Below are 22774 nucleotides of genomic sequence, written 5' to 3'. Positions count from 1 at the left end.
TAAAGTAATAGAATTTAGAGAAAAGGACCACTAGATTGATTAGAAAACATCTTATTTAACAAAAAATATTTTATTGTTTTTTTTTCAATTAATAGCAACAGTCAGCATTTTATTAAAATCACCAAACTTACTGTTGTTCAGCTACAAAAATCCACTTAAAAAAATCTGAAGTACATTTTACTTGGAGTAGAATTATGTCAAATTATGTCATTCACCTTGCAATACCCAACCAGTTAACTTTTATCCCACATCAAAGAAAATCAATAAAGGAAAATTTTGCCGACACTCCTTTTGATGTCAGCTGCCATGTGCTGGTCGAAATGTGTCAAAGATATCAGTTTTTAATAGGTCAGGAGACAAATTGAATGTGTTTTTTTTTCTTCTAAAAATACTGTAAAAGGATTTATCATTGATGAAAATCCAAAGTAAGTAGCAAATTTATTACCAGTAGGAAAAAATGTATTATTTTAAACTGGATGTGAAATGTCATTTGCTAAAATATAGTTATTTGCTGAGGCTTTTGTGCTGAAATTATCGATATATTTTCCACAATTATGTTTGTCTTCCGACTTAGGAGCTTGTTTCACCAATTTAATCCAAGCCTTTTGTTGTCTGCAATTAACGCCTTCTAAACATGTCAGCTGATCTGGATAACGGTTTATATTTACGGACGTTCTCTATCGGACACGATACTTCACACTGTCACACACTTCAGACACTGCCGGCAGGGCGGAGCTAGTCACGTCATTCTAGTAAAGTTACGTCACGGTGTATTGATTTTGTCGTCCTTTGAGAATATCGGAAGTCCTTTGCACGCACTGTGATATTTATTGTAGGTTAATAGACACTGATTTATTTTCCACAACGGAAAGTAGATGCAAGCGTCGGGGAAAATAAAAATAAAATCGCAATTTTGAATTTTATTTTTATTTGGATTTTGGAGAATTAGGACCCGGCGCTCCCGTAACCCAAGTTATTAGAAAACTCTGGCCTTAGCTTAGTTGACCAAGTAAACTGAGTAAAAACTACTTTCCGATGACATTCCGAAAGTGAACCAGTATCCGGATAGTACATTTTGGATACATTTTCATAGAGTGTTATAGCACTGTTGTTAAAAAATAAATGAAATATTGAAGAAAAACCTAATCAAAATAACATGAATTTTGATAAATATTAGTTTACAATATGAGACTATGTGACCTGAAACTGACATTTTTATTATGCTGTAACATGATCATGGGTTTATTGTTTTCTTAGGTAAAGTTCTACGTATTACTAAATAAAAAAATATAGTCAATTATATGGACGTGTTGGGACAGGACTCCTGTATTTTGGAAAAGGACCCTTCAAAATTTGGGCTCAAGGGTCCTGGGACTCTTGGGTTTTCAGGTCTAGTGGAACCCATGTATACCATGTGACTGATTTATTCACACTAAGGACAAGACCGCCCACATGACTGTTATAAAACAGCATATTTTAATAACGCCAGAGAAGGATGTCATGCCTATCGTTTTAGTCATTTAATTGGCCTTAAACGCGATAATTTCTGTTCCTTAGTCATAAAATAATTTCAGTTTTCGATTCAAGATGGTAGTTTTATGTTGTTGTGGATAGTAATAAGAAAACCATTTCACTTTTCAGCTTATTTGTGGTGATTTGTAATAGGCGAGTATGACCCGGATTACGCACAGTATCAGTCTGATCAATTACAGAAATCTGTTACAAACAATGTTTTTTTTTCGAATTTCTTTTCATGCTATTTCTATAAATCAGAAATAAGTTCAGAGATAAGTCTGTAACTATGACCTTAGTTTTCCACTTCTTGTCTATGCTGCAAATATGGACCACAACAACAGTTTGAACTGATGAATGATTCTTTGCAAATTATGTAATATTATTATGTGGTCCTAAGTCTGATAATTTTGAAACACTTTTGTATCTTTGAGCCTTCAGATGTGAAACTTTCCCAACATACCTCTGATTCCTTAATTAATCAGGCAGGCCATTTATCCTGATTGGTCTAATTTTGTGCAACCAGATTATTCAATTTGAAAGGTAGTTTTAACAGGAACAGAAGAATAAAAAGTTTTAAAGTTGTAACTTTTCTAAAAGGAAAAAGTTGATATTTTAATGATAATACATGTACTTTTTAAATAGGACATCTATGAATGTAGATCAGTATTAAATTCATTTTCACTTGTCATAATTTCAAAGTGTTCGGCAAAATGATTAAAAAAGATTGTTATAAATAACATTTGTAATATCGACATACTACGAAACTGATAATCAGCTCAATTGTGATCTATGTGCCAAGCCAATCTTTAAATAAGAGAACTTATATTGATCAAATGAATTGTTTTAAAGATTAGATCATTCACTGTCATTGAGACCAATTTGATTTCCAGGCACCATCAAATAGTCCTTCACACATATATTTAATGTCTGCTATACACGAAAAGATGTTGACAGCCTTATTTGACTATCAATGTTGGGCGGTTAAACCGCCCCCGGTTTTAACCAGCGGTTTTACCCAGTTAAAACCACCCCAGTCAATACTCCCTGAAGTGGTCAATACTGGTCGATTGGTCAATACTGGTCAATTAGTCAATACTGACTGTTCAAACATTTTGCAAAGTTTCTGAACAATTAAATAATGACTGTCTAAGAGCATTTGGGGCTTGAATGCAGGCACTATTATTTAGTTAAAGCAACCTAATCAGTACTCCTAAATTGGTCAGAAGTGGTCGGCTGGTCAATACTGGTTGAATTTTTTGGTCATTGAATATTTTCTGAAAGATTAAATTACAAAGATATATTATTTTTCAACAAAATTGTAACAATAAGTGGAAAAGCTGCTAATTTAACTGAAAGTATGTTATAAACTGTAGCAGTAAGTGTTTGATTCACAAGTGATGAATCTAATTGTTTTTACTGGAATAAATAATTTAATGAAAAATTGCTGTGAACACCAGTCCTGGACCCTTTCATGGAAGTGGTTTGTGTTTCGAGAGCAGTTGTCACATTGCCTAATTGACACACGTCTTACAATATGCAATAGGTATGTTGCTGGCCTGTTTATCTAGTCACTAATTAGCTGTCATGATCAATAACCCACTGTATTATTCTCAATGCTTGGACATGGTCATGGTAACTTTATTTTAAAAATAAGTAATGCCATCATAATATTCAATTGACCAGTATTGACCAGTACATGTACTGATCAGGAAAACTGCATAGGACCAAAATTTGAATTGACCAGTACTGTCCATTTCACTGAGTGTAATTTATAGTAATAAAATCTTTAATTAATTTAAAATCAAGCTAACTGTAAGAAGATAAAAGCATTAAATAAACTAGTATTGACCAGTCTAAGTATATTGTCCAAAATGGAGCCTGACCAGGACACATTGCCAAGGACCAAAATTGAATCGACCAGTATTGACCACTATACTTTTTAATGAACAAAACTTTATATTATTCAAATTGCTTTATTATTTTTATATTACTATTACAGCCTGTGCTAATCTGTGAATGTACAATGTATGAAAGTGTTGAATAAACCAATATTGACCGGCCAACAATAACCCTAGTATTGAATCGACCAGTATTGACCGGTTTTAACCAGTATTGACCGCCAGCCTGGTCAATACTCATATTGACTGGCTTTTTGCCAACATTGTTGACTATGGTATGGTGTACACTTTATGTCTTTCCATATGATATATCTCTGTGCTGCCTGAAAGTGCAGGCTTGTAGACCCAGTAATAGACATTAATTTGATGATGGCATGCAGATAGGGCACTCAGTGATAAAACATGTTCTAAATTTCCAGTTAAAGACAAATATGGTGATGAAGAAGAAAGTGAAGATTCCAGCTCATCTGAGTCTGAAGATGAAGATGCTGAGGTATGTGACATACAGTTAGTAAGGATATTATAAATGAGCCGTGCCATGGGAAAACCAACATAGTGGGTTTGCGACCAGCATGGATCCAGACCAGCCTGCGCATCCGCGCAGTCTGGTCAGGATCCATGCTGTTCGCTTTTAAAGCCTATTGCAATTAGAGAAACCGTTAGCGAATGGCGCGGATGCAGTCTGGTCAGGATCCATGCTGTTCGCTTTTAAAGCCTATTGCAATTAGAGAAACCGTTAGCAAACGGCATGGATCCTGACCAGACTGCGCGGATGCGCATGCTGGTCGCAAAGCCACTATGTTGGTTTTCTCATGGCACGGCTCAAATGGTTTCAAGACAAACAGCTACATCAGTTTGTGGTTAGCTATTAGTGTACGTGTTAAATGATTTCAGATTAGACAGAAGTGTGGGTTTTGACAATGGACATTGTGTTCTTAAATGCCAAAACTACTATACTGGAATCAGTTTTATTATTGCCTGAAATAAAAACGCTGAGCTTTTAGTGACAGGAAAATGCGTTTGATTGGGATTGGGATCCCAAGTTTTACATAGACTTCTATCAGTCAGGGGTGTAACTGTTTCAAGTTATCTAAGTTTATAATCCATTTGGGTTATTGCTTAAACTTTCATAACTTGTTTCAGTTATCATAAAATATTACAAAGCCCTCATGTGCCAATTCCTCATTATGAATGAGACTAATGCAATTATTTCTTAAATCCTTGACCTTTTATCTTTCCAGCTATGCAGTAAATTTTTTTACACAATGCTGATAAAGTTTTACGCAAGCATTTTAAAGCTATAAAACTCTTAATATCTTATTATGCTTATCAGGTCATGCTCAGACTAAAAGAGAATTTGATTAACCACAGTTTACTACTAATATTACTTTAAAGGTCACTTTGTGAGAACAGCAGAAAAACTTTTTTTGAATAACTTACCTGAGTTAACTATATTTCATAACTGATACTGGTTATAAAATGCTTGAAAAAGTAACTGAAATAGGTTACATAACTTAAAACAGTTACATGTACACCCCTGACTGTCTATAGGAAAAAAAACTGAAAATCTTCTTGTCGGAATCTGCAAGACCTAGGCCTTTGATATTTGGTATGAAGCATTGCCTTGTGGTCCTCTACCAAGATTATTCAAATAATGCACCTTGGGTGAAAAGAGGACCTGCCCCAGGGGTCTCAAGTTTACATAGACTTATATAGGAAAAAACTTTAAAAATCTTCTTGCCTGAAACTGCAAGGCCTAGGCTTATGATATTTGGTATGTTTCATTACCTTGTGGTCCTCTGCCAAAATTGTTCAAAATATTGCCCTTGGGTGAAAAGAGGCCCTTCCCTGGGGGTCCCAAATTTAACATAGACTTATATAGGGGAAAAGATCTTCTTTTCTGAAAGGGCCTAGGCCCTTGATATTTGGTATTTCGCATTGCCTAGTGGATCTCTTACATGATTGTTCATTTGACAACAAGGTAAAGTTTCAAAGGAGGTTGTGCATGTTTGCTGTTAGATTTATTTTGGAAATTTAAATTTCAGGCTCTAACAGAACAACTGGAGAGAGATTGGCTGAGAACTCTGTCTGCATTGAAAAGTAAAGATCCAAGAATCTATCAGAAAGATGTCAAATTCTATCATGATGGTAAGATTTCAAGTTGGCAAAGTATTCAGCTGGGTGGGTATGTTACAAGGTCAAGCCTAAAGTTTAGGTTTCTATCAGTCATAACACATCACATCTTCTACAGTAAATTGAAACCGTGATACAAATTTATCACAGCATCACATCTTCTGCTAACATTAAATTGGAATTATGGTACAAAATTATCGAACTGGTACCTGCATACTTTGGTTGAATAAATAACCACTGAAAAAATGCTTTGTGTTAACTGGCAATGAGCTAATAGCTTAAGATTGTTTGTTAAGATTGTTAAACTTTTTCGACAGTGTGCTACTATGAGTTTATTGTATAACCAAAATTTAATGAAAATGCTTCTTTTAGATAAAGATGAAAGTGGAGACAATAAAAAGAGTAAAAAGACAAAGGACAAACCCATGTTCCTGAAAGATTATGAAAGAAAAGTTCTGCTAGAAAAAGGAGGGTATGAAATCAAAATACACTGTTTACTTATATTATTATGAACTAAAAAATTGAAAAAATAATATGTAAAATTCATCTTTTTTTTTCTGAAAAATAATGAAAAATAAATTTTGACATACCAATGTATGTTTTTCTTATACTTGTCTAGAACTCACCATTCAGTATAAAGCTCTTTAAGACATGACAGTATATGATAATTTGAAAATTGAACAAGTCAGAAACTTTGAGTGTGATTGTTTGTAATATAAGCTATTGAATTAGTGATGTTCATTTCAGTCTGATTGGTGACGATGATAACTCTGATGGAGAAGAACCGTCCACGTCTTACACTTCCAGGCTTGGTTATCACCAGGAGCAGGAACAACTCCGGAAAAGGTAAGTAAATGACTTTGTTATATTCTTAGAAGATATTTGTTTGTTTTTATGCCCCCGGAATCTACTGATGCGGGAGGCATAGTGATCGTCCTGTCCGTCCGTTCTTTCGTCCATTCGTCCGTCCGTACGAGGTTAACCAAATGGGACCGTTTCGTCTAGCATCAATACCCCTTACTAGAATGACTTGATACTAATGCAGATGTAACCTGTGACCATTCCTCATCTTCAGACATCACCTGACCTCAGTTTGACCTTGACCTTGACCTCATTTTGGACTTCGTTTGCTTTATATGGGCCATCTCTTGGTTATCCAAATGGGGCCGTTTCGTCTAGCATCAATACCACTTACTAGAATGACTTGATACTAATGCAGATGTAACCTCTGACCATTCCTCATCTTCAGACATCACCTGACCTCAGTTTGACCTTGAACTTGACCTCGTATTGGAGTTAGGTTGCTTTGTATTGACAAGGATACCACCGGGGGCATCAAGCGTTTATTGAACGCAGCTTTTTGTTCATGAATATGTAATTATTTTGAAATGCATGTGGATGCGGAATTTTGTGCTCATGGATGTTGAACTATATTAACATACTTGTGAAATTTACCAAAATATAGAAATTGTTTTATTTCTAGGTGGTATAGCTTTATTCCGTATTAAGGTTTCGATGGAGGCCTTGTGAAACAAAAATCAAACAACACCAAATCATAGAAAGAAAGAGTTGTTTGACATGAAAATTGAACAGCATGTAAAACATGTATATTACTTTACGAAACAAGTGTCAGTATACTGATATAAACATTGAATTCCGGAAAAGGGCTGCCTAAAGGGGCTCCTCTTCCGGACAGTTAAACGCCTTTAAAAACTCACCATTTTCAAAGAACTGTTACACATGTTTGTTTTGATGCATTTGCAATAGCGTGCGAGTGGTGAAATTTCACGTAACAAGGTGGAACATAGTTTTCAGCAATTGTTTATCTTTTTTTCTTTACAAATGGCATTCATTTTCAAAGAGAGACAACTTTTTCTCAAAGATTACTTTAAATAATCGGAAAAAATTGTTTCCCTTGAAAATGAATGCCATTTGTACTTAAAATAATCGGGACAGTTGTCTCCCTTTGAAATGAATGCCATATGTAAAGAAATAATGATAAACAATTGCTGAAAACTGTGTTCCACCTTGTTATGCGAAATTTCAACCACTCGCACGCTATTGCAAATGCATCAAAACGAACATGTGTAACAGTTCTTTGAAAATGGTGAGTTTTTAAAGGCTTTAAACTGTCCGGAAGTGGAGCCCCTTTAGGCAGCCCTTTTCCGGAATTCAATATTTATATCAGTATACTGACACTTGTTTCGTAAAGTAATATACATGTTTTACATGCTGTTCAATTTTCAAGTCAAACAACTCTTTCTTTCTATGATTTGGTGTTGTTTGATTTTTGTTTCTCAAGGCCTCCATCGAAACCTTAACAAAAAGACAAACTCATTTTAAGTTTGACTGTCTGAAGAATAGTGAGAGTTATTCTGTTCTCTCTAGTGTTTGCAGCATTGTTGTTGCCTCTAAAATGGCCCCAAAGCATTAGTATTAATTCTTTTAATGTGTTGCTATGTTTGGTTTCAGTGTTGTTGCAGCAGCTGGAAGTGACAGTGGTGACAGTGATGATGACGGATTGTTGAAAAGACGTGAAAAATCAAAGGAAGAAAAACAACGTGAGGAGACAGATTATTTGGAATGGTTGAAGGGACAGAAGGATACACTTGAAACAGAGAATGAAGTTGGGGTAGAACTTGTAGGTATTTTGGCTCATTCTATCTTACTGGTAGTTTTATACTTTCATGTATGATTCATCTGTTAAGGAAAAGAATAAAATTTTCTTTAATTTAATTAATGTTAAACAGAATAAAGAACTTAAATACTGCTTTTAGCCACATCATTTCAATTAATGGATGTATCTACAAATTTTTTTATATAAGAATTATTATTAACCAAGTTACATTCAAAATTCAAAAAGTTGGGTCTAAGGTCAAAACAGTATTCTTGAAACTGTAAGTTGTACACTAAGTTACATCAGACAAGTCACAATGAGGTGCATATGAGCCGCGCCTTGAGAAAACCAACATCGTGCATTTGCAACCAGCATGGATCCAGCCCAGCCTGTACATCTGCACTGTCATATGTGTTTTACAAACAGTTCATATTTTATGTTGCCTAGGAACCTCTGAAAGACTATTGGCAGAACAAGAACCTGGATGCAGGAGAGAAATTCCTGAAGAATTACATCCTGAACAGACAGTATATAGACAAGGATGAGGAAAGGTATGGTGTATACTTAATATTATAAAAGCCCGCCCTTCCTTTGCTATTGTTTATAAACCCAGTTGTGGACTTTTTTATGCCCCAGGGCATAAAACACTCAACAGATTTACAGAGTTAACAAGTAAACTTTTAAAAAAAGTTCACTAGTATGTTTCATTTAAAAAATTTCAAGTCAGATTAACTAAATGATTTTCCAATCAACCCAAATTCATTTTACATTCTGTTTTAATGTGTGTGTGTTCCGGTTTAACGTCTTTTTCAACAATTTTTCAGTCATATAAACGACGGTGTCTACTTGTAGCAGTGAGCACAATGCCCAACTTTATAGTGCTGCCTCACTGGAATATCACGCCGTAGACACGTGGCATGATACCCCACCAAGTCACATTATACTGACATCGGGCTGACCAGTCCTAGCACTATCCCCTTAATGCTGCTAGTACCATTTTTTACGTCTTTGGTATGACGCGGCAGGGGATTGAACCCACGACCTCCCGCACTCGAAGCGGACGCTCTACCACTAGGCTACCGAGGCGGTCTGTTTTAATGAAATATTTCTTTTATTCCTTTGAATAAATATTACGTAATGAAAGTCACTTTTCCAGAAGTCTTGGGCTTTTTCAACAGTTTGTTCATATTTTATCTTCTTTACCAGCATGCCAACGTACGATGAGATAGTTAATGAGGAAGATGAGGATTTCTCTGAAGATGAAGAACTACTGACGAAACAGGATACATTTGAGAGGAAATATAACTTTCGCTTTGAGGAACCAGATGCTGCAGAGGTTGTATAACTATGTGGATTCGTAAAAAATGCAAAATGTAATAAAAAATATGAATTGGCTACTATTTATTTACTGCTGTCAGGTCTTAAATGTATCATCTTTTGTCAGTTTTTATCATACATGAGATCACAGTCATGTTTGTATAAATTATGTCAGCCTCCCAGTATTTGATAATTGTCATATTACATTATTCTTGAAATTAAGACCAGTATTTAGTATCCTTGTCCAAGTTGAATTTTGAATTTTCTTGCTGAGTAACTAGAGGCTGGTGTTATGTAATATTGTATAATAAGCAGGTGGTCTAGTGGATAAGTTGTCAGCTGCTCAATCCAGGGTCGTGGGTTCGAGCCCCACTGGGGTCACAACCATGACTTCTCATATGACACCAGTACTGGTTTTTCCAGAGAATGGTTCCATTAAGCTTGAAGCTTTTATCACAATTGAGCTAGAACAAATTAGTATAAACTAATAAGCAGATGTACACAACACATAATTTATGTGAAGGAGATATTAATTCATTATGTCTCCCACCACACAGTGTTGTGGGAGACATGTTGATTTACTCCAGTCTGTATGTGTGTGTGTGTGTGTGTGTGTGTCTGTCACAAATATTGTCCACACTCTAAGTCGAACATTTCTAATGCGATCTTCACCAAACTTGAACAAAATTTGTATGACCATAAGTCCTTGGCCAAGTTCGATAACTAGCCAAAGCGGCCTAGGCACTTCGAAATTATGGTCCTTGAATTACCCAAAATCAGCCTTTTTATTCTTCAAAGGTATATTTGTAGTGAGTAAACAGTATATATTTAAAAGACTGACTTACTATTTAGATGATTAGGCAGTTGTGGGAGACATGCGCTTTTCTCAAAAGCAGCTCTAGTTTATATTTGTTTTCCGAGTCGTGATACTTCTTGTGTCAGGTTTTAGCTCCATTCTGTCATTATCTCGTAGTTCAATCATTGTCAAATATGTAAATTCTTCAGGGAAGGGAAGTGATTCATTACAGATAACATGCTGACTTACATGAAACTTCAAGATTCATTCTGAAAGTGAAAAATCTGTGTCTTTTGCACATTTATTTCATGTTTTCTTAAAACTTTAGTTTTTAATTCTTTGATATTGAAGACTGATGTGTCAATGATTATGTCAATTTCATCTTCAGATTAAAACATTTCCCAGAAGCTTTGAAGATACTGTAAGACGTAAGGACACTAAAAGATCTGATAAGAGAAAGGAAGTGGAGGAGAGAAAGAAAAAGGTAAATATACATTTGTAACGTTGTTAATGAAAGTCATATTGTTACCTTTCAGCTTTTCAGGTAGACGGGTACTCTGTTTTGAAATTGTTTAATTTAAACCTGTTTATTTTACATCAGTTGTTGAGAAATCTTAAGTCTGTCGACTTACTTCAATAGAGGGAGCGCAGATATACAGATCATAGGGTCGCAAGTTCGATCCCAGGGTGAGGTGTTTGTTGTCCATGAGTGATGAAAGACATTTTGAAATAATTTAATTTTACCCTTTACCTCTAATTCGTGTAATAAAGTTTGCAGGTACTTGCTGAGAATAGGTTAGTAGTGGTAATGGGTACTGGATCACTGGTAGGTTAAATATGTGCACTGTTACATAACTGAAATACTGTTGAAAAAAAGGTGCTTAACCGAAAACAAAAACAAAGAGAAACCTCCTGGATTTCTGAACAGAACTTGTGCTTTAGTGATACGGTATGATCAGTTATGAGTGAACATTACATGCAATAATTATGTAGGATATTGTGTACTTGAGTGAAAGATATTTTGACCTTACATGTAAAAAGCAAATTTTGTTTTATTTCAGGATTTAACAAAATTTCAACTGTTTTATAGTTCCATACCAGAGAAAATATATTTGATCTTTTCACGAGGAAAATATTGTTTGTACTTCGCTCTGATATTCAAATAATTCACTTCAGAACATGTAATAAAATGTTTTGATTTATTCAAAATTGACAAGATAAAAGCAAATAAGGGGGCCTCCATGGCCAAGTGGTTAAGGTCGCTGACTTCAAATCACTTGCTCCTCATCGATGTGGGTTTGAGCCTCATTCTTCATGTGAGGAAGCCATCCAGCTGGCTTACGGAAGGTCAGTGGTTCTACCCAGGTGCCCGCTCGTGATGAAATAATGCATGGAGGGGCACCTGGGGTCTTCCTCCACCATTAAAGCTGGAAAGTTGCCATATGACCTATCATGTGTCGGTGCAACGTTAAATCCAAAAAAAAAAAATGCAAATAAACATAAGCTCACATGAGCTATTGAACCAATTAAGGAAGATTGTCTGAAATTGAAGATGTCTGTTTGATATTGCTTAGTAGAACAAGGAAATCCTGCTCTCACTGGCATTCAAACCAACTACCTCAAGATCAGAAACAGATCCTCTACACATGGAACTTATTTTGAAATCTACATAGATAAGCTGTTATATTTCCTCAGAATTGAGTTAAAAAGTAGCAGAATTAATATGGTAAAAGCAATTTCTGACATCAAGACTCAGATCTTAAAGAAAAAGATGTCTTTGTCTAGAAGTCACAAAGGTATAAATGACATCTTGAATCACGTCTTGAAGCATGGAAGGATATTGACTAGAGATTGCAGCGGTATTAGTGACATCTTGAGACAGGTCTTGAAAGATAGGATGATATTTGCTGACAGTAACAATATTTCAAATGTTTATTTGCTTTATTACAGGACAAAGAAAAGAAGAAAGAAGAACTAAAGCAGTTGAAGAAGTTGAAGAGACAGGAGATAATGGACAAGATTGAGAAGCTGAAACAGATCACAGGGAATAAAACACTCGGAATTGATGAAAAAGACCTAGAAGAGGACTTTGATCCTAGTAAATATGACCAGATGATGCAGGTATGTTTAACCTCTGTTAAACGAGATCCCTGAAGAGTGAATATGCTTTTACAGCAGTAAATATTTTTCTTTTCTATGAGACAAAATTCCAGCAATTTAACTTTTGATTCATGTGTGGAAGTTATATGTTATTACGTTAAGAACATGTTGGTACTTATGAACTTTGAATTCAGGATGATTGGTTTAAACTGACTGCTGTATGTAACTAATGTGCTGCTGAAAAATTATTTTAAGTCAACAAGAAAAAAAAATGCATAATTCAGCTGGTCCCACATAGGTAGTTGGTCAATTTAAGGGTGACAAGTCCTTTTCTGCGGCTTATTAGGTCTTTTATAGTGACCAGAGTCCTTGTATATAAATGTAACTCGTCAGCATTTATGCTGAAAAAATTGCACTGTTGTTAGTTCCAAAGAAAATTGATCAGCATTTGTGTAAAGATGGTAAATGGTTAATCTGCTTTTTGCACGGTTTGTTTCAGCAATGTTTTGATGATGACTACTATGAAGAAGGGGATGGAGAAGATATAAAGCCAGTGTTTGAGATGTCGGATGAAGAGATAGGTAAATACATTCACAAATATTCAAGATTTTCATAGTAGAGGTCCTGAGGGAAGTTTATTGATGTGACGGAAGAAAGGGAGCCTCCAAGAATGATAACTAACCAGTACAGACCAGTAATTTGTCAGAATTGCAAAAATTGACAGTGTCCACAAGATAACTAGTGTATTTCTTTTTTAGATGTCAACCATACTTATATATTGAAGATGTATTGCTGTAAAATCTGGGGCAAGTTTAATAACCAGCCAGTGTGGCCAATATCCTCAGATTTATGGCCCTTGGATTGGTCAAAATTGCAAAAATAGAGTGTCTGCTGGATAAATAGAGTAATATTTCTCAGAACTAAACAAAACTTACAAAAAAAAAGAGTGTGTCTGTTATAAAATCCTTGTCAAGTTTTATAACCAGCCAGATATAACAAAATGCATATCAGAGTTATGGTTCTTGGCCTACACAGTCATCTTATGATGATAAACAAGTGTGCAAAGTTCAAAGCTATAGCTCTTACAGTTTTTGAGAAAAGGTGGACCTAAACAAAAATTTTGACCAATATTTTTGCTGACGATCAAATGACGACAATACTGCTTAGATTTTAAAAAAAAAAATCGGACAAGCTAATGAGGTTAGTACAAAATCCCGTATCAAAATTCATTTTCAAAATTTTTGATACTTTACAGAAAACTGGGATAACTGGACCGGAGAGGGAGATAACTGGACGGGAGAGGAGGATAACTGGACAGAAGGAGATAATTATGATGGTAATGAAGACGAGGACTACTGGAATGAGGCTAGTGCTGAGGATCCGGACTTTATTGTAAGGCATTTTGTTATTTATATAGACACTTAATGAAACCTGATGGTTAATTTCCTTGACATTGACTTCTTGCTCTCACAGTTGTGGGTTCAAAACCTTATGTTGGTTTTCTCATGGCACGGCTCATTATCTTATTTCTGATGCAGAACCTAAAAGCTATTCAAGGGACTGACTTGAAACTTTGAATATAGCTAGGGTGGTGATGAGATAACATGTCATAATCTTATTATCATTTATAATACCTCGCTTCCGACAACATTTTTTTTTCACAGATCATATTAAGAACCACAACCTCCCATTTTCCGAAACCTCCCAGTATTTCTCTCCAGTTCTTGTATATATTGCCCTGCTTTATAGAATTTGTGTTGATAAATATAGGGCACATAACATAGACTTTGTTACATAAGGGTTTGTATACAAATTTTCTTAAATTCTGGTATCTCTTATAAAACTCAGGCTTATTCCTTATATTTCAGAATGTTTTATGTCATTAAAAATAGTTTGTGCAAATTGTCATTATTCGATAGTGCTATCATTCCCATAGTGATGAAATCTGCTTCCAGCATGTTTATCTTAGGGTTTTTTGGTTGAGAAAAACTAGCTTTTGATCTAGAAATTATTTTAAGTCTTTGTGTGTGTTTAACAGATAGATGTTTGTTTGAGGCCTTTCTGGCTGAGTGGTTAGGTTCCCTGACTTAAATCACTTGCCCCTCACTGATGTAGGTTCAAGCCTCACTGAGAGTGTTGAATTATTCATGTGAGGAAGCCATCCAAATGGAATACGTAAGGTTGGTGGTTCTACCCAGGTACTCACTGGTGATGAAATAATGCATGAAGGGGCACCTGGGGTCTTCCTCCACTCTCAAAGCAGGAAGGTTACCATATGTCCTATAATTGTGACTGTATGACGTTAAACCCTACAAGAAAAAAAAAAGGAAAAAGATGCAGATATTTGAATAGTATCTATTTAGCATATAGTTTTTTTTTGCCAGTGAAAAGTACATTTTTACAGAGGGATGCAACTTTCTTAACTTTGTCAGTTGATTTTGTCACAGATGCATGTACAGCATTGATGTATGAATGTTTAATAGATGGATGCAGATTATGATCCAGTGGCTGACATGGAGAGGAAAAAGAATAAGAAAGAAAAGAAAAGGAAAAATAAACTTGCTCAGGCACTAAATACAAAGAAACCTGTTTTTGACCCAAGTAAGTGCAAACAGTAATTGTTGATGATCTTTCTTGGTCATGCTGTAATACTGTTTAGTAAATTTATGACCATGATTTTTGTTGAGCTGAAGACATAGTTTTCCAAATGGCTGTTTGGTGTAGTTGCGTCCATGTGTCAGTGCTTGCGTCCATCTGGATTTGTTTGTCCGGACCTTAACTTTGACATGCATGGAGCAATCTTGTTTATATTTAGCATGAATGTTAACCTCAGTGAGACTTAATGTCATGTGCAAACACCAGGTTCCTATCTCAAAGGTGAAGGTCACAGTTGGAGGTCAAAGGTCATGTCAGATCTTGTCCGGCCCATAACTTTGACATGCATTGAGGACTCTTGTTTATATTTGGCATAAATGTTAACCTCAGTGAGACCGAGTGTCGTGCACAAACCAAAGGTTCTATCTCAAAAGTCAAGGTCACAGTTGGAGGTCAAACGTCATGTCAGATCTTATCCGGCCCATAACTCAATGAGTGACTGTCTCAAAGGTCACAGTTATGGGTGAAAGGGTGGGCTCGACATGTTGCCTGCGGGCTTCTTAGTTTGAATAATTTATGGCAGTGCTGCTTGGATATTTTAAGACAGTGCTGTGGGTATTAAATCTTTCATGTGAGGAAGCCATCCAGCTGGCTGACGGAAGGTCGGGGGTTCTCCAAAGCTGGAAAGTTACCATATGACCTATAATCATGTTTGTGCGAGGACACTAGTCGCAAAGGCAGAATAACTGGCCGCCAGCAGGCTAAGAGTTAAAGAAGAAGTGTATTCAACACAGACTGAATTAATACATTGTATTTGAAAGGGCAAACCAAATTGTATATGTAACAAACAAAACAGTTTCTTTCAAGGTATGAAAAAAATTACTTTAACAGGCCTCCACATTATATAATCATGTCCATTGTACTTTTATGCCCAAATAAAAACTACAAAAGGAAGGTTGAATCCTTAAATAAGTCCACATTTTGATGAGGATTTGTAGTGTAACATAAAATTTAAGTTATTTTAAGATTTGATACATTTTTTTAGCTCACCTGTCACATAGTGACAAGGTGAGCTTTTGTGATCACCCTTCGTCCGTCGTCAGTCCGTGCATGCGTCAACAATTCCTTGTCTGCACGATAGTGGTTTCATTTATAATTTTATTTTAACCAAACTTGCACACAACTTGTATCACCATAAGATCACGGTTCCTTTCTTGAACTGTCCAGATCCCAATATGGGTTCCAGAGTTATGGCCCCTGAAAGGGCCAAAATTAGCTATTTTGACCTTGTCTGCACAATAGCAGCTTTATTATTATGTCTCCCCCAGGAGACATATTGTTTTTGCCCTGTCCGTCCGTCCGTCCGTCCTTCCGTCCGTCCATATGTCACACTTCATTTCCGAGCAATAACTGGAGAACCATTTGACCTAGAACCTTCAAACTTCAAAAGGTTGTAGGGCTGCTGGAGTAGACGACCCCTATTGTTTTTGGGGTCACTCCATCAAAGGTCAAGGTCACAGGGGCCAGAACATTGAAAACCATTTCCGATCAATAACTAGAGAACCACTTGACCCAGAATGTTGAAACTTCATAGGATGATTGGTCATGAAGAGTAGATGACCCCTATTGATTTTGGGGTCACTCCGTCAAAGGTCAAGGTCACAGGGGCCTGAACATTGAAAACCATTTCCGATCAATAACTAGAGAACCACTTGACCCAGAATGTTGAAACTTCATAGGATGATTGGTCATGAAGAGTAGATGACCCCTATTGATTTTGGGGTCACTCCGTCAAAGGTCAAGGTCACAGGAACCTGAACATTGAAAACCATTTTCGATCAATAACTAGAGAACCACCTGACCCAGAATGTTGAAACTTGATAGGATGATTGTTCATAAAGAGTAGATGACCCTTATTGATTATGGGATCACTCCGTCAAAGGTCAAGGTCACAGGGGCCTGAACATTGAAAACCATTTCTGATCAATAACTAGAGAACCACTTGACCCAGAATGTTGAAACTTCATAGAATGATTGTACATGCAAAGTAGATGACCCCTATCGATTTTGGGGTCACTCCATTAAAGGTCAAGGTCACAGGGGCCTGAACATTGAGAACTATTTCCGGTCAGTAACTTGAGAACCACTTGACCCAGAATGTTGAAACTTAATAGGATGATTGATCATAAAGAGTAGATGACCCCTAACGATTTTGGGGTCACTCTGTGAAAGGTCAAGGTCACAGGGGCCCGAACATTGAAAACCATTTCCGGTCAGTAACTTGAGAACCACTTGACCCAGAATGATGAAACTTCGTAGGATGATTGGTCATGCAGAGTAGATGAACCCTAACGATTTTAGGGTCACTCTGTTAAAGGTCAAGGCCACAGGGGCCTGAACATGGAAAACCATTTCCAATCAATAACTTGAGAACCTCTCGACCCAGAATGTTGAAACTTCATAGGATGATTGTTCATGCAGAGTAAATGACCCTTATTGTTTTTGGGGTCACTCTGTTAAAGGTCAAGGTCACAGGGGCCTGAACATTGATAACCAGTTCCGATCAATAACTTGAGAACCACTTGACCCAGAATGTTGAAACTTCATAGGATGATTGAACATGCAGAGTAGATGACCCCTATTGATTTTGGGGTCAGTCTATTAAAGTTCAAGGTCACAGTGGCCTGTTCATGTAAAATCTTTTTTTGGAAAAATACCTTGAGAACCACTTGACCTACAATATTGAAACTTAATAGGATGATTGGACATGCAGAGTAGATGACCCCTATTTATTTTGAGGTCACTTGATCAAAGGTCAAGGTCACAGGAGCCTGAACAGTGACTTGAGAACCACTAGGCCACGAGTGTTGAAATTTAGCGAGATGACTGGACATGCCAAGTAGATGATCCCTATTGCAGCCAACCATCAGTGTCTCTTTGACTTTCGCTCCTGACCCCTATTGACTTCTTGCCTATAGGACTTTGCATTGGGGGAGACATGCGCTTTTTTACAAAAGCATTTTCTAGTTTATGATTTGATTTTTACCAAACTTGCACACAACTTGTATCACCATAAGATCTTGGTTCCTTTCTTGAACTGGCCAGATTCCATTATGGGTTCCAGAGTTATGGCCCCTGAAAGGGCCAGAATTAGCTATTTTGACCTTGTCTGCACAATAGCAGCTTCATTTATGATTTTATTTTAACCAAACTTGCACACAACTTGTATCAACATAAGATCTCGGTTCCTTTCTTGAACTGGCCAGATCCCATTATGGGTTCCAGAGCTATGGCCCCTGAAAGGGCCAGAATTAGCTATTTTGACCTTGTCTGCACAATAGCAGCTTCATTTATGATTTGAATTTAATCAAACTTGCACAAAACTTGTGTCACCGTAAGATCTCGGTTCCTTTATTGAACCGGCCAGATCCCATAATGGGTTCCAGAGTTATGGCCCCTGAAAGGGCCAAAATTAGCTATTTTGACCTTGTCTGCACAATAGCAGCTTCATTTATGATTTGATTTTAACCAAACTTGCACACAACTTGTATCACCACAAGATCTTGCTTCCTTTCTTCAACTGGTCAGATTCCATCATGGGTTCCAGAGTTATGGCCCCTTAAAGGTCCAAAATTGGCTATTTTGGCTTTTGCAGCCATATAGAGACTTCATTTATGGTTTTATTTGATACAAACTTCCAAAATATCTTCAACAACAATAAATCTTGGATTCCATGACAAATCAGATCCAATCATAGGTTCCAGAGTTATTTTATATCTGATTACCTCCCCTGATTGTAATCAAAATGGATTTATATCAGTAAGTACTTACAGGACTTATTTGAAATTTCATTATTGTTATTAGTTGGACTGAGACAATCAGGGTAGATAACTATGGACTGATTTTATGTCAAATTACCTCCCTTTATTTCAATTAAAATTGTTATATCTCCATAACTAATGAAGATACTGATCTGAAATTTCATTTATGTCAACAGATTTATTTGGTAGATCCTTCTTTTGTCCACTAACAATATTATTTTTTTTAATTACTTCCCTTTTACGTTACTATAAATAGCTTATTTTAGTAACTTTTTTATTATTGGCCGTAGGGAAAACACGAGACCAGTTTTCTGTGGTACAACATGGATGGTAGGATGGTACCTCCAATTTTTAGGTGTATTTTAACATATCTATACCTTGTAAGATTTTTTTTTCTTTTTGGTTAAATTTCTTCCCTTTGTTGTTCCTTTCCTTTGGACTTAGATATTTTTTCGGAGGACCTTCTTGTCCTCAAGTGCAATGATAACAGGTGAGCGATATAGGGCCATCATGGCCCTCTTGTTTTCTTCACCTTCTGTATATTCTGTCTTCGTGTCAATAAATGTTAAGCTCATTTTAAGCTTGCCACATTCAAGACTTTAAGTTTAGTAAGTAGAGCACACAAATATTAAAGAGGTTGTGTTTATTTGTTTTGTTTGGTTTTAATGCCGCACTGACACAATGATAGGTCATATGGCAACTTTCCAGCTTTTCATGGTGAAGGTAGATTCCCAGTGTCCCTTTGATCATTATTTAAGTCATGAACAGACCCCTGGGTAGAACTGCTGACATTCCACAAGCATGCTGGGTAAAAAAAAATGTAAAGTTTCTTGTTCAACATGGGTAGTCGACAAAAGTCCCCACCTGAAATGAAATTTCCAGGATGGAACAACTTATTTCCAGCTGAGCCCACGGCAAGTGTCATAATTACCTCCCCAGCATCCTGTCTTGGACGATACTGCTGGAAACAGTACCAATGTAAGAAAATCGCCCAGCACTGAACACTATGCGGGATATCAGCTGCAAACTGGGATCGAACCCGGACCGCTGGCGTTGTAGTCCAACCTGCTAACCACTGTGCCACTGATTCCTCACATGAAATATTTCTATACCTCAAGTAAAGTTTCAAACCCTCAGTGGTGAGGGACAAGCGATTTGAAGTCAGCAGCTTAACCCTTAGCTTGCTGGCGGCAAATGAGCAAATGATTCTGCCTTTGCGACCAGTGCAGACCAAGATCAGCCTACACATCCATGCAGTCTGATCATGGTCTGCACTGTTCGCTATTCAGTCAGTAAATTTTTAGTTAACACCCCTTCAAATTATAAATGGTACTGCCCAAATTGGAAGATGGACCAGTTCATTATAGAAATTCAGCATGGCAAGGGTTAACCACTTGGAGGCCTCTTGGAGAGTTAGGAGTTTCAACTTTGATCTCGAGGTATATTTTCTCTATGATGATTTGTACGAAGTTTATGTCCAACCCTGCTTTGTATGGGGAATTTGTCATTTACCTACAGAGAAGTAAATACTAATAAGACAAAAGAGATGCCAATATGAATTAAAGTATTTTTGAAAATTGGTACTATTTCTGTATCGGACAGATAAATCATTTTTTCCCTCAAATTTCAGATGAGAAGACTTTCGAAGAATATTTTGACGAGTATTACAAATTGGATTATGAGGATATCATAGATGACATGCCGTGTAGATTTAAGTACAGAAAGGTGACGCCCAATTCCTACGGACTAACAGTGGATGAGGTATAGACAAGATTTGTAACTTCAACGTTGACATACAGTTAGATTTTTTCTAATCTTATATCAGAATCACTTATGTAACACTGTGTGAAATTCTTTAACCTTTGCAAGTGATTATGCCTTGCGACCAGTGCAGACCAAGATCAGCCTGCACATCCCTGCAGGCTGATCGTGGTCTGCACTGTTCGCCATTCAGTCTGTAAATTTTCATTGAACATCCCTTTGATAAGCAAGTGGTACTGCTAAAATTGAATGATGGACCAGTCCGTTTTAGAAATTTAGCAGCTTGGGATTTGACTTTCATGCATCTGAAAAATTACACACAAAAGTTATTAACCTTACCCCTGCTAAATTTCTAAAATAGTCTGGTCTGTCATTCAATTTGGGCAGTAACATTTATTTTTTCAAAAGGGTGTTCAATGAATATTTACTGACTGAGTAGCGAACAATGCAGACCATCTGTGCAGGCTGATCTTGGTCTGCAGTGGTCACAAAGGCAGAATCACTTGCCAGCAGCAGGCTAAAGGTTAAGGTTTTCACAGTATGGTAAATTTCATGAAATATAGAAACTTAAATTATGTGTGGTTTGATCATTGCTAAAGCCCTATATATTTCTTGTAAAAATTGGGAGTTTTCATGGAGAGTAATTCGAGGGTTCAACGCAAATAGGGCGTATCTACATATAATAATCATATGTAGATACGCCCTTATTGCGTTGAACCCTCGAATTTACAAAATACTAGACTGGTTAAATGTAAGAAATAATATTGACTTGTGACACTTTGGAATTACTAGTGCGTTGGACATCACCGCCTCAGATGTTCCAGTACATGGCCAGCCTTTTAGACATATAGGCTATTAATAATGATAACACTTTTGCTTCTTCCTTCTTTGCAAATAATTAAAAATTAAATCCCTCGTGATATGGTTATCTTATGTTTGTCAATACTTCAGATATTGAAATGCAGAGATAAAGAACTAAATGCTTGGGCATCAGTCAAGAAGATGAGCCAGTATAGGTAAGAATTTAATTTGGTACAATCAAATACACAAATGACAAATACTGTTAACTTTACTCAAAAGTAAACATATAACTATTGTACAGATATCTAACATAGAGTAGAATTAAACAGGTAAGAAGTCTAGGTCCAAAGGAAACAATGTTTTAAAGATACAATAATCATAAGTATGCATATAAGATAAAAATGTATTGTTACTTATGAAGTGAAAGTTGATCTTTGTCCCTCAACTGCTTGTTTTGTAAATCAGTGCACATTTATCTATACGGTATAACCTCTGTTACAGTGTAACTTCTATTAAGCACACCTCTAAAAAGCAAAAACACCTCGCAACAGAGGCAGATATTATTTTGCCTACCTGGTGAGGAAAGACAAGGATGTCATGGTAGATCACCTTTTTCCATTGGGGAAAATAAAAACTACACAGTGTGCATTGTGGCATCATAAATGATGTCATAAACTACATGCACATTTATATAATTATGCCCCCTTTCAAAGAAGTTGGACATTGCTCATTGTTGGTCAGGAGACCATTTGGTTTCCAGTCAGAAACTAGAGAATTCTTGACATTACAATGGTCAAACTTCATAAGGTGATTGCCTGTTCTCAGTAGATGGCCCCTGTAGTTTTGGGAGTCAGTAGTTCAAGGACAAGGTCACATGAACCTCAAGACTGTAAATGAGCCGCGCCGTGGGAAAACCAACATAGTGCATTGCAACAAGCATTGATCCAGACCAGCCTGCATATCCGAGCAGTCTGGTCAGGCTCCATGCTGTTCGCTAACGGTTTCTCCTATTACAACAGGGCTTTAAAGCAAACAGCATGGATTCTGACCAGACTGTGCGGATGCGCAGGCTGGTCTTGATCCATGCTGGTTGCAAATGCACTGTTGGTTTTCTCATGGCGTGGCTCAAATGGTGTCCGGTCATAACTTAAAAACCCTTGTGCTTACTGCCTTCAGACTTCATTACATAATTGCCTGATTGGTTAGTAGAGGACTCTAGTTTCTTGTTTTCAGGGTCAGTAGGTCAAAGTTTAAGGTCAAAGTGATCTCTGGATGGGCCGTCATGATGGGCATACGTGTTTAACAAATAGCTTTATATCTGTAAATATTTTGCAATGGTCCTTCTGCCTGTATCTGTGGGGACATTTGACACAGTCTAGTAATATATAAGTAGACTTACGTAGATGCAGTTTAGATATTG

At 36.6% G+C, this 22774-nt stretch overlaps 1 protein-coding gene across 1 annotated transcript in view; it reads left to right on the top strand.

Annotated features, from left to right (window-relative positions):
• The window catches only part of LOC123524343 (protein KRI1 homolog), a 57386-nt gene that overhangs the window by 2437 nt on the left and 32175 nt on the right, over positions 1 to 22774 (top strand). Inside the window, exons 2-15 of the mRNA XM_045302465.2 lie at positions 3833 to 3906; positions 5459 to 5561; positions 5919 to 6018; positions 6294 to 6392; positions 8019 to 8187; positions 8611 to 8714; positions 9370 to 9499; positions 10665 to 10760; positions 12227 to 12397; positions 12876 to 12957; positions 13632 to 13768; positions 14860 to 14977; positions 20423 to 20553; positions 21505 to 21569. Coding sequence (XP_045158400.2) covers positions 3833 to 3906; positions 5459 to 5561; positions 5919 to 6018; positions 6294 to 6392; positions 8019 to 8187; positions 8611 to 8714; positions 9370 to 9499; positions 10665 to 10760; positions 12227 to 12397; positions 12876 to 12957; positions 13632 to 13768; positions 14860 to 14977; positions 20423 to 20553; positions 21505 to 21569 — 1579 coding nt within the window. The remainder of the gene's footprint in view (positions 1 to 3832; positions 3907 to 5458; positions 5562 to 5918; positions 6019 to 6293; positions 6393 to 8018; positions 8188 to 8610; positions 8715 to 9369; positions 9500 to 10664; positions 10761 to 12226; positions 12398 to 12875; positions 12958 to 13631; positions 13769 to 14859; positions 14978 to 20422; positions 20554 to 21504; positions 21570 to 22774) is intronic.

This window comes from Mercenaria mercenaria, chromosome 3 (assembly GCF_021730395.1).
Source record: "Mercenaria mercenaria strain notata chromosome 3, MADL_Memer_1, whole genome shotgun sequence".
NCBI classification, from domain to species: domain Eukaryota; kingdom Metazoa; phylum Mollusca; class Bivalvia; order Venerida; family Veneridae; genus Mercenaria; species Mercenaria mercenaria.
Note: the sequence above shows the minus strand (reverse complement) of the source record. Positions and strands in the feature narration are given on the sequence as shown.